The sequence below is a fragment of the Schistocerca americana genome, chromosome 4 (genome assembly GCF_021461395.2).
Source record: "Schistocerca americana isolate TAMUIC-IGC-003095 chromosome 4, iqSchAmer2.1, whole genome shotgun sequence".
NCBI classification, from domain to species: Eukaryota; Metazoa; Arthropoda; class Insecta; order Orthoptera; family Acrididae; genus Schistocerca; species Schistocerca americana.
The window spans coordinates 278,007,025-278,019,173 of record NC_060122.1 but is presented as its reverse complement, the minus strand read 5'-3'; the positions used below and the strand labels follow the sequence as shown (position 1 = coordinate 278,019,173).

Here is a 12,149-nt window from a genome sequence, read left to right as displayed (position 1 = left end):
AACAAAAAATGTGTGCGGACCATACAGTCTGCACGAGCGGAGCAGCGAGCGATGAGCTAGTTGTTCATATAATTTGAGCACATTTCCTTGCGTTGTACATTGTACCAGTTGAAAGAAAAAGTAACTGAAAGAAGCCATGGGCTGATAGCACATATGCTGAAGCATAAAAGAGTCGCCATTTTGGTAATGAAATGAAGTATGGGGGTAAAAACGGTAGACGGAGATAAATGTTCAAGTGAGTGTAGATTGCAGCAGTTACACAGTGATGAAGCTTTCTGCACAGGTTAGGCTATCGTGGAAAGCTGCATCAAACCGGTCTTCAGACTACGGAAGGCCATAAAATGAAAGTGTGCAGTATAACTAATACTATAGGTATATCAACTGAATGAGTGCACTGCGATCACCGTGAAGAACTGTACATGAATAAGGTGGGCGTCTGTTAGGTATCGCTATAACACCACAGCGATAGCTATACAGGATATCAATCAAAAATTTACAGTTTCTGAATCTTCTCGAAAAACTAAAGGGAGACGTACATTTACTCTTGAAATTTTGTTTTTATTACTGCCAATATCTTTTCGGAGAAACAGATTTTAGATTGCAACTGATTAGTCTTGACTTTACGTTTCTAGATGTGATTCTTGGCAACGTAAGGTGAATACCAATATGTTGCTGAAGAATTTTTCCTTTCTGAACTGTATCATGGTATGTTACCTCTTTTGTGAAATCAGTCTAGATGAATAATATGCCTTTCTCTCTTTCCAGCACATACTCTATCCGTGGGGATACACTAGCAAATTGCCTGACGACTGGAAAACCCTGGTAAAGTCTCTTTTTGTACTCAACGCTCTCATTGAATCCTGTTTGTAATAGTATAGCTCAACGGCGCAAACCTCCCCAACTTCTAACTGAAAGCCGCTATCTGCCATCACAGGACGCCTTGGCAAGCAAAGCAAATGAAGCCCAGATGGCTGCTGGGGGTCCTAAGTACGGGGTCGGCAGCTCTACAAACGTCTTGTGTAAGTAATGATCTAGTTTTTTAGTAGATCTCATTAAACAGAAGTTACGAGTGAGAGAATGTTCTATTCCACTTTTCATTTAGCTGTTTGTAGTACCAAAATTTAGCCATCGGGTTCGTATTAGTCATTTTCCTCCCTGTCCCACTTATTTTTAGCTTTCGACTCTGAATCTTCGGAAGTACACTCATGTGTTTGAGAGACTCATTTTCTTGACTGTAAAATATAAAAACGGCGTAAGTCTCTACTTTGCTTATCTATATCATTGTCATACTCATTTCATCACTACTTTCAGTTTTGCTTTCCGCGTGTATCGAGCGTTGGTAAGGAATTCGCGAAAACGCGATGACCAAACTTCATAGAAGATATAAGCAGTGTCTTTAAGTTTTCGTGGTTTAATACACATACTGTACTACACTACTGGCCATTAAAATTGCTACACCAAGAAGAAATGCAGATGACAAACGGGTAATCATTGGACAAATATATTATACTAGAACTGACATGTGATTACAATTTCACGCCATTTTCTGTGCATAGATCCTGAGAAATCAGTACCCAGAACAATCACTTCTGGCCGTAATAACGGCCTTGATACGCCTGGGCATTGGGTCATACAGAGCTTGGATGGCGTGTACAGGTACAGCTGCCCACGCAGCTTCAACACGATACCACAGTTCATCAAGAGTAGTGACTGGCGTATTGTGATGAGCCAGTTGCTCGGCTACCATTGACCAGACGTTTTCAATTGGTGAGAGATCTGGAGAATGTGCTGGCCAGGGCAGCAGTCGAACATTTTCTGTATCCAGGAAGGCCCGTACGTGACCTGCAACATGCGGTCGTTGATATATAATGTAGGGTTCGCAGGGATCGAATGAAGGGTAGAGCCACGGGTCGTAACACAACTGAAATGTAACGTCCACTGTTCAAAGTGCCGTCAATGCGAACAAGAGGTGATCGTGACGTGTAACCAATGGCACCCTATACCATCACGCCGGGTGATACGCCAGTATGGCGATGACGAATACACGCTTCCAATGTGCGTTCACCGCGATGTCGCTTTGTGTGAATGCTCTGAAAAGCTAATCATTTGCATATCACAGCATCTTCTTCCTGTCGGTTAAATTCCGCGTCTGTAGCACATCTTCGTGGTGTAGCAATTTTAATGGCCAGTAGTGTACTATTAACACTACTAGATAATTGCCGATGGAGTGGAATATTTAAAGGCCAAGAATGTTAATTCTTAAGAGCGTAACGTCCACATTCTGAACAATTACAGCGAATGGTGTGGTCACCCAAACCACCCGACATGAATCTCATCGAACATTTATGCGACATAATCGCGAAGTCAGCTAATGCACAAAATCCTGCACTGGCAACGCTTCCGTAGTTATAGACAGATATAGAGGAAATTTGGCTCAATATTTCAGTAAGGGAATCCCAACGACTTTTTGAGTCTACGCCACGTCAGTTGCGGCCTGAGCGAAGCATGTCATTACGAAGCATCCCATGACTTTTGTCATCTCAGTGTAATTTCGCAGGCTTTCCTGGTCGGAGTAAATGTCCATAAAAACTCTTCTGGGCTGCAGAGCGCATTGTGTTGCAGAATGAGATACAAAATTTCATCAGGTATGTTAGTGTACACACCAAGGTGACAAAGTCATGAGACGCCTCCTAATATCGTTTCGGACCTCCTCCTAACGCGATTAGTGCAGCAACTCGACGTGGCATGGACTCACCAATTGGCTGGAAGTCCCCTACACGAATACTGAGCCATGCTGCCTCTATATCCGTCCATAACTGCGAACGTAAAGGACTTTGTGACACGGAACGAACTTTCAGTTACGTCCCGTATATATTCGATGGGATTCATGTCGGGTGGTCTAGGTGGCCAAACCATTCACTCGAATTATCCAGAATGTCCTTGAAACCAGTTTCGAGCAGTTGTGGCCTAGTGACATGGCACTTTGTCATCCATAAAAATTCCATTCATGTTTGGAAATATAATGGCTGTGAATGTCTCCAACTGTTGCTGCTTCTGGATCACGGGGTCCCGGGTTCGATTCCCGGCCGGGTTGGGGATTTTTTCTGTCGGGGGACTGAGTGTTTGTGTTGTACTCATCATTTCATCATCATCATCATTCGAAAGAGTGATTAGATTGGACTGTGTAAAACCATTGGACTGTGAAAAAATTGAGACTTTGTAGAGCGCCCGACAAAGCAAACATAATCATCATCGTCGTCTCCAACTGGCCGATCATAACCATTTCTAGTCGATGATCAGTTTAGCTGGACCAGCGGGCCCAGTCCATTCCGCGTAAAAACAGAGTTATGAAGCCACCACCAGTTTGCACAGTGGCTTGTTGGCAACTAGGGTCCATGGCTTCGTGGGGTCTGCGCCACATTAGAAATCTACCACCAGCTCTTACCAACTGAAATCGGGACTCATCAGACCAGTCTATGGTTTACCACTCGTCTAGGATTCAACCAATACGATCGCTGGCCCAGAAAAGACGCTGTGGGTGATGTTGTGCTGTTAGCAAAGGGATGCGTTGGTCGTCTGTTGCCACAGTCCATTAACGTCAAATTTCGCCGCACCTCCCTCATTGATTTCCGTGGTTATTTCACGAAGTGTTGCTTGTCTGTGAGCAGTGACAACTCTATACAAACACCGCTGCTCTCGGTCGTTAAGTTAAGGCCGACGGCTACTGCGTTGTCAGGGGTAAGAGGTAATGCTTGAAATTTGGCATTCTCGGGGCACTCTCGACACTGTGGGTTTTGAAATATTGAACTCTCTAAAGATTGCCGAAATGGAATGTCCCATGCGAATAGCTCCAACTACTGTTCTGCATTCAGTCTATTACTTCCCATTGTACGGCCACCATCACGGCCCAAACCTTTCCACATGAATCACCTGAGTAACAAATGACATCACCAATGCACTGTATATGCTCATATCGCTATCCTGTGACTTTGTCACCTCAGTATGGTACTACTGGAGCAATGCAACTTTAATTACACACATCAAAAAAAGTTTTGCATTACCTCGGTTCCGAGAGTTCCGGAAACTTTACAAAAAATTGGAGTGGAGATCAACATAAACATCATTTCCGCCTTTTCATTGCTCATGAAAACTGAACATTGCATGTTGTGCCACAACGAGAGCTTCAGAGGCGGAGGTCCGGACTGCTGTACACAATGGTACCTCTAATACCCAGTAGCACGTCCTCTTGCATTGATGCGCGCCTGTATTCTTCGTGGCATACTGTCCACAAGTTCATCAAGGCACTATTGGTCCAGATTGTCCCATTCCTCAATGGCGATTCGGCGTAGATCCCTCAGAGTGGTTGGTGGGTTACGTCGTACATAAACAGCCCTTTTCAATCTATCCCAGGCATGTTCGATGGGGTTCATGTGTGGAGAAAATGATGGTCACTCTAGTCTAGTGATGTCGCCATCCTGAAAGAAGTCATTCACAAGATGTGCCCCGGGTTCCCGGGTTCGATTCCCGGCGGGGTCAGGGATTTTCTCTGCCTCGTGATGACTGGGTGTTGTGTGCTGTCCCTAGGTTAGTTAGGTTTAAGTAGTTCTAAGGTCTAGGGGACTGATGACCATAGCTGTCAAGTCCCGTAGTGCTCAGAACCATTTGAACCACAAGATGTGCACGATGGGGGCGCGAATTGTCGTCCATGAAGAATGCCTAGCCAATATGCTGCCGATTTAGTTGCACTATTGGTCAGAGGATGACATTCACGTATCGCACAGCCGTTACGGCGACTTCCATGACCTCCAGCGGTGTATGTCGTCCCCACATAGTGCCACCTGCACTGGCTGGACAGTGTGTCTAAGGCGTTCAGCCTGACCGGGCTACCTCCAAACACATCTCAGGCGATTGTCCGGTTGAAAGTATATGCGACACTCATCGGTGAAGAGAACGTCCTGAGCGGTCCATTCGGCATGTTGTTGGGCCCATCTGTTCCGTGCTGTATGGTGTCGTTGTTGCAAAGATGGACCTCGCCAGGGACGTTGAGAGCTAAGTTGCGCATCATGCAGTCTATTGCGCACAGGTTGAGTCGTATAACACGACGTCCTGTGGCAGCACCAAAAGCATTATTCAACATGGTGGCATTGCTGTCAGGGGTCCTCCGAACCATAATCCACAGGTAGCGGTCATCCTCTGCTAGTAGCCCTTGGGCGGCCTGAGCGAGGCATGTCATCGACAGTTCCTGTCTCTCTTTATCTCCTCTATGTCCAAACAACGTCGCTTTGGTTCACTCCGAGACGCCTGGACACTTCCCTTGTTGAGAGCCCTTGCTGGCACAAAGTAACAATGCGGACGCGATCTAAACGCGTTATTGACCGTCTAGGCATGGTTGAACTACAGACAATACAAGCCGTGTACCTCCTTCCTGGTGGAATAACTGGAACGGATCGGCTGTCGGACCCCCTCCGTTTAATAAGCGCTCCCTATGCATGGTTGTTTACATCTTTGGGTGGTTTTAATGACATCTCTGAACAGTCAAAGGGACTGTGTCTGTAACACAATGTCCACAGTCAACGTCTGTCTTCAGGAGTTCTGGGAACCGGGTGATGGAAAACTTTTTTTAATGTGTGTAGCATTCTATCTTCGTTCCTGACCCCGTAATACCTTAACATAGCGTAAATAAAATTCATTTTATGGCTATGCGTCAGGAACATTGAAGAAAGGAGCTGATGTTCTTTTTTTCTCTTCTTCCAGTCCTTATCCCGGGACCAGCATAGTAGCAGGTGGCCGCATGCCCTACCTCCAGCTATTACACGCCGCTGGCCGTCCTAACCACGTTAGCTAAACCGCCGGCAGAAAATTATGTGTATCCCGATTGCCTGCTTGTAGCGTTATCCACGTGAAAGTGTCAGACGTTTTCGAAGTATTTGCAAATCGTGTAATTGAGGTGAAACGGGAGTACAAGCCCGATATTCACCTAGTCCTAAAAACCACATCCACTGTGGTAGGCATACCATCTCTCGTCGTAAGTGCGCCGAGAGGGAGGCAGAACCACAATGGCGGTGATTAATGTGCTGTCATGAGATGGAGAGATGAGTGTGAGCAGCTGCAGCTAGTACATCGCTGATGTTTCAAGCTCCAGTGTTGAGACTGAAAGGGAGCTGAGAAGGGGTGCTCTTGTCGCTAGCGATGTCGTAATTGCACAGTTATCGTAAGTGTCACTCTTACAACACTAGCCAAATTTGTCGTTTTTCCGCGCTTGCAGCTTGGGCGACGGAAGACGACCCGGATGAGGGAGAATCGGCTCACTGAAAAGGCCGTCAATAGTGGTTCACAGCGAGCTTGCTGATTGATTCCATAAGAGAGAAGATGATCGTATGCTTCTTTCTCTTCTGTACATCCAGCGCAGAAACACAGGGTGGACAGAATTCTGTGACGAGATGGTCGAGCGCTGCGGGCTCGAATTAGGTGTTGAGTCCATTGGCTCGGACGCCACAATCCAGTTGCAGGCAACGAGCGTGTCTGACTCCATGTCAAGGACTCTCTCCCTCGAGACCTGGACCGTGAACCCCAGTGCTTCAACTGGCAAGGTGAAGACCAAGTGGTTAAGTAATGTCCCAACACCGCGAGGCACGCGAAGTGCTCAGGTGAGCATGACGGCTGCACCTGCAGCAGAGACAAAGAAGAAACTCCGATGTACACCTGCTGTGTTGTTGAGTCCCATGTTGCCAACTGGTCAGGTTGCCAGGTTTTGTCAGGTCACAGCTAGATATCAGGATTATGGCCCCAGCCGCAAAGTAACAACGGCAAATTGGGAGATGAAGCCAGCTAGCTGATTCAAACCTGATTCAGCAGAGAGGAAAACTAGCTGCAGTTCCACTGCCCACGAAGGGCCAAACCAAGTGGTAGCAGGGACAGGCCACAAGTGGAAAGTCGGAAAACGCAGCACGACCCAGAGAAGATGCAAATGAGGAACGCTGACACTTTTTTTTTTTTTTTTTTTTGGTCATCAGTCTACTGACTGGTTTGATGCGGCCCGCCACGAATTCCTTTCCTGTGCTAACCTCTTCATCTCAGAGTAGCACTTGCAACCTACGTCCTCAATTATTTGCTTGACGTATTCCAATTTCTGTCTTCCTCTACAGTTTTTGCCCTCTACAGCTCCCTCTAGTACCATGGAAGTCATTCCCTCATGTCTTAGCAGATGTCCTATCATCCTGTCCCTTCTCCTTATCAGTGTTTTCCACATATTCCTTTCCTCTCCGATTCTGCGTAGAACCTCCTCATTCCTTACCTTATCAGTCCACCTAACTTTCAACATTCGTCTATAGCACCACATCTCAAATGCTTCGATTCTCTTCTGTTCCGGTTATCCCACAGTCCATGTTTCACTACCATACAATGCTGAACTCCAGACGTACATCCTCAGAAATTTCTTCCTCAAATTAAGGCCGGTATTTGATATTAGTAGACTTCTCTTGGCCAGAAATGCCTTTTTTTGCCATATTGAGTCTGCTTTTGCTGTCCTTCTTGCTCCTTCCGTCATTGGTTATTTCACTGCCTAGGTAGCAGAATTCCTTAACTTCATTGACTTCGTGACCATCAATCCTGATCTTAAGTTTCTCGCTGTTATCATTTATACTACTTCTCATTACCTTCGTCTTTCTACGATTTACTCTCAAACCATACAGTGTACTCATTAGACTGTTCATTCCGTTCAGCATATCATTTAATTCTTCTTTACTTTCACTCAGGATAGCAAGGTGGAAGGAGTATATAGAAGGTCTATACAAGGGCGATGTACTTGAGGACAATATTATGGAAATGGAACAGGATGTAGATGAAGATGAAATGGGAGATACGATACTGCGTGAAGAGTTTGACAGAGCACTGAGTCGAAACAAGGCCCCCGGAGTAGACAACATTCCATTGGAACTACTGACGGCCTTGGGAGAGCAAGTCCTGACAAAACTCTACCACCTGGTGAGCAAGATGTATGAAACAGGCTAAATTCCCTCAGAATTCAAGAAGAATATAATAATTCCAATCGCAAAGAAAGCAGGTATTGACAGATGCGAAAATTAGCGAACTATCAGTTTAATAAGTCACAGCTGCAAAATACTAACGCGAATTCTTTACAGAAGAATGGAAAAACTAGTAGAAGCCGACCTCGGGGAAGATCAGTTTGGATTCCATAGAAATGTTGGAACACGTGAAGCAATACTGACCCTACGACTCATCATATAAGCTAGAGTAAGGAAGGGCAAACCTACGTTTCTAGCATTTGTAGACTTAGAGAAAGCTTTTGACAATGTTGACTGGAATACTCTCTTCCAAATTCTGAAGGTGGCAGGGGTAAAATACGGGGAGCGAATGGCTATTTACAATTTCTACAGAAACCAGATAGCAGTTATAAGAGTCGAAGGGCATGAAAGGGAAGCAGTGGTTGGGAAGGGAGTGAGACAGGGCTGTAGCCTATCCCCGATGTTATTCAATCTCTATATTGAGCAAGCAGTGAAGGAAACAAAAGAAAAATTCGGAGTATGTATTAAAATCCATGGAGAAGAAATAAAAACTTTGAGGTTCGCCGATGACCTTGTAATTGTATCAGAGACAGCAAAGGACTTGGAAGAGCAGTTGAACGGAATGGATAGTGTCTTGAAAGGAGGATATAATATGAACATCAACAAAAGCAAAACGAGGATAATGGAATGTAGTCGAATTAAGTCGAGTGATGCTGAGGGAATTAGATTAGGAAATGAGACACTTAAAGTAGTAAAGGAGTTTTGCTATTTGGGGAGCAAAATAACTGATGATGGTCGAAGTAGAGAGGATATAAAATGTAGACTTGCAATGGCAAGGAAAGCGTTTCTGAAGAAGAGAAATTTGTTAACATCGAGTATAGATTTAAGTGTGAGGAAGTCATTTCTGAATGTATTTGTAGCCATGTATGGAAGTGAAACATGGATGATAAATAGTTTGGACAAGAAGAGAATAGAAGCTTTTGAAATGTGGGGCTACAGAAGAATGCTGAAGATTAGATGGGTAGATCACATAACTAATGAGGAAGTATTGAATAGGATTGGGGAGAAGAGAAGTTTGTGGCACAACTTGACTAGAAGAAGGGATCGGTTGGTAGGACATGTTCTGAGGCATCAAGGGTCACCAATTTAGTATTGGAGGGCAGCGTGGAGGGTAATAATCGTAGAGGGAGACAAAGAGATGAATACACTAAGCAGATTCAGAAGGATGTAGGTTGCGGTAGGTACTGGGAGATGAAGAGGTTTGTACAGGATAGAGTAGCATGGAGAGCTGCATCAAACCAGTCTCAGGACTGAAGACCACAACAACAACAACAACAACAGCAGCAATGTCATCAGCGAATCGTATCATTGATATCCTTTCACCTTGTATTTTAATTCCACTCTTGAACCTTTGTTTTATTTCCATCATTGCTTCCTCGATGTACAGATTGAAGAGTAGGGACGAAAGGCTACAGCCTTGTCTTACACCCTTCTTAATACGAGTACTTCGTTCTTGATCGTCCACTCTTATTATTCCCTCTTGGTTGTTGTAACTATTGTATATGACCCGTCTCTCCCTATAGCTTACCCCTACTTGTTTCAGAATCTCGAACAGCTTGCACCATTTTATATTGTCGAACGCTTTTTCCAGGTCGACAAATCCTATGAAAGTTCCTTGATTTTTCTTTAGCCTTGCTTCCATTATTAGCCGTAACGTCAGAATTGCCTCTCTCGTCCCTTTACTTTTCCTAAAGCCAAACTGATCGTCACCTAGCGCAGTCTCAATTTTCTTTTCCATTCTTCTGTATAGTATTCTTGTAAGCAGCTTCGATGCATGAGCTGTTAAGCTGATTGTGCGATAATTCTCGCACTTGCCAGCTCTTGCCGTCTTCGGAATTGTGTGGATGATGCTTTTCCGAAAGTCAGATGGTATGTCGCCAGAGTCATATATTCTACACACCAACTTGAATGGTCGTTTTGTTGCCACTTCCCCCAATGATTTTAGAAATTCTGATGGAATGTTATCTATCCCTTCTGCCTTATTTGACCGTAAGTCCTCCAAAGCTCTTTTAAATTACGATTCTAATACTGGATCCCCTATATCTTCTAAATTGACTCCTGTTTCTTCTTCTATCACATCAGACAAATCTTCACCCTCATAGAGGCTTTCAATGTATTCTTTCCACCTATCTGCTCTCTCCTCTGCATTTAACAGTGGAATTCCCGCTGCACTGTTAATGTTACTACCGTTGCTTTTAATGTCACCAAAGGTTGTTTTGACTTTCCCGGATGCTGAGTCGGTCCTTCCGACAATCATATCTTTTTCGATGTCTTCACATTTTTCCTGCACCCATTGCGTCTTAGCTTCCCTGCACTTTCTATTTATTTCATTCCTCAGCGACTTGTATTTCTGTATTCCTAATTTTCCCGGAACATGTTTGTACTTTCTCCTTTCATCAATCAACTGAAGTATTTCTTCTGTTACCCATGGTTTCTTCGCAGCTACCTTCTTTGTACCTATGTTTTCCTTCCCAACTTCTGTGATGACCCTTTTTAGAGATGTCCATTCCTCTTCAACTGTACTGCCTACTGCGCTATTCCTTATTGCTGTATCTATAGCGTTAGAGAACTTCATTCCTTAGTACTTCCGTATCCCACTTCTTTGCGTATTGATTCTTCCTTACTAATGTCTTGAACTTCAGCCTACTCTTCATCACTACTATATTGTGATCTGAGTCTATATTTGCTCCTGGGTACGCCTTACAATCCAGTATCTGATTTCGGAATCTCTGTCTGACCATGATGTAACCTAATTGAAATTTTCCCGTATCTCCCGGCCTTTTCCAAGTATACCTCCTCCTCTTGGGATTCTTGAACAGGGTATTCGCTATTACTAGCTGAAAGTTGTTACAGAACTCAATTAGTCTTTCTCCTCTTTCATTCCGAGCCCCAAGCCTATATTCTCCTGTAACCTTTTCTTCTACTCCTTCCCCTACAACTGCATTCCAGTCGCCCTTGACTATTAGATTTTCGTCCCCCTTTACATACTGCATTACCCTTTCAATATCCTCATACACTTTCTCTATCTGTTCATCTTCAGCTTGCGACGTCGGCATGTATACCTGAACTATCGTTGTCGGTGTTGGCCTGCTGTCGATTCTGATTAGAACAACCCGGTCACTGAACTGTTCACAGTAACACACCCTCTGCCCTACCTTCCTATTCATAACGAATCCTACACCTGTTATACCATTTTCTGCTGCTGTTGATATTACCCGATACTCATCTGACCAGAAATCCTTGTCTTCCTTCCACTTCACTTCACTGACCCCTACTATATCTAGATTGAGCCTTTGCATTTCCCTTTTCAGATTTTCTAGTTTCCCTACCACGTTCAAGTTTCTGACATTCCACGCCCCGTCTCGTAGAACGTTATCCTTTCGTTGATTATTCAATCTTTTTCTCATGGTAACCTCCCCCTTGGCAGTCCCCTCCCGGAGATCCGAATGAGGGACTATTCCGGAATCTTTTGCCAATGGAGAGATCATCATGACACTTCTTCAATTACAGGCCACATGTCCTGTGCATACACGTTACGTGTCTTTAATGCAGTGGCTTCCACTCCCTTCTGCATCCTCATGTCGTTGATCATTGCTGATTCTTCCTCCTTTAGGGGCAATTTCCCACCCCTAGGACAAGAGAGTGCCCTGAACCTCTATCCGCTCCTCCGCCCTCTTTGACAAGGCCGTTGGCAGAATGAGGCTGACTTCTTATGCCGGAAGTCTTCGGCCGCCAATGCTGATTATTTATCAAAATTCAGGCAGTGGCGGGGATCGAACCCGGGACCGAAGACGTTTTGATTATGAATCAAAGACGCTACCCCTAGACCACGGGTACGGGTACGTTGACACATACACCACACAATGCGTTGCCATTGATTAGGCAACTGTGGCCTAAGCCTTCAAGGCGGCAGAGAGGGCTGAATTCAGAGCCGTGCCTCCACCGCTGGCTACTTCACAGAGCAGAAGGAAGGGCAGGTCATCACTGACCAGGAGACACCTGACATCATCTTCATCACCGAACAAATTGAACCAAACGAGAAGACGCCGGACACCACAGTCGCCC

The 12,149-nt window shown here is 44.9% G+C and overlaps 1 protein-coding gene across 1 annotated transcript in view; it reads left to right on the top strand.

The window, feature by feature from the left end:
• Nucleotides 1–12,149, top strand: part of LOC124613405 (carboxypeptidase B-like) — a 118,682-nt gene that overhangs the window by 97,135 nt on the left and 9,398 nt on the right. Inside the window, exons 5-6 of the mRNA XM_047142109.1 lie at nt 766–822; nt 935–1,019. Coding sequence (XP_046998065.1) covers nt 766–822; nt 935–1,019 — 142 coding nt within the window. The remainder of the gene's footprint in view (nt 1–765; nt 823–934; nt 1,020–12,149) is intronic.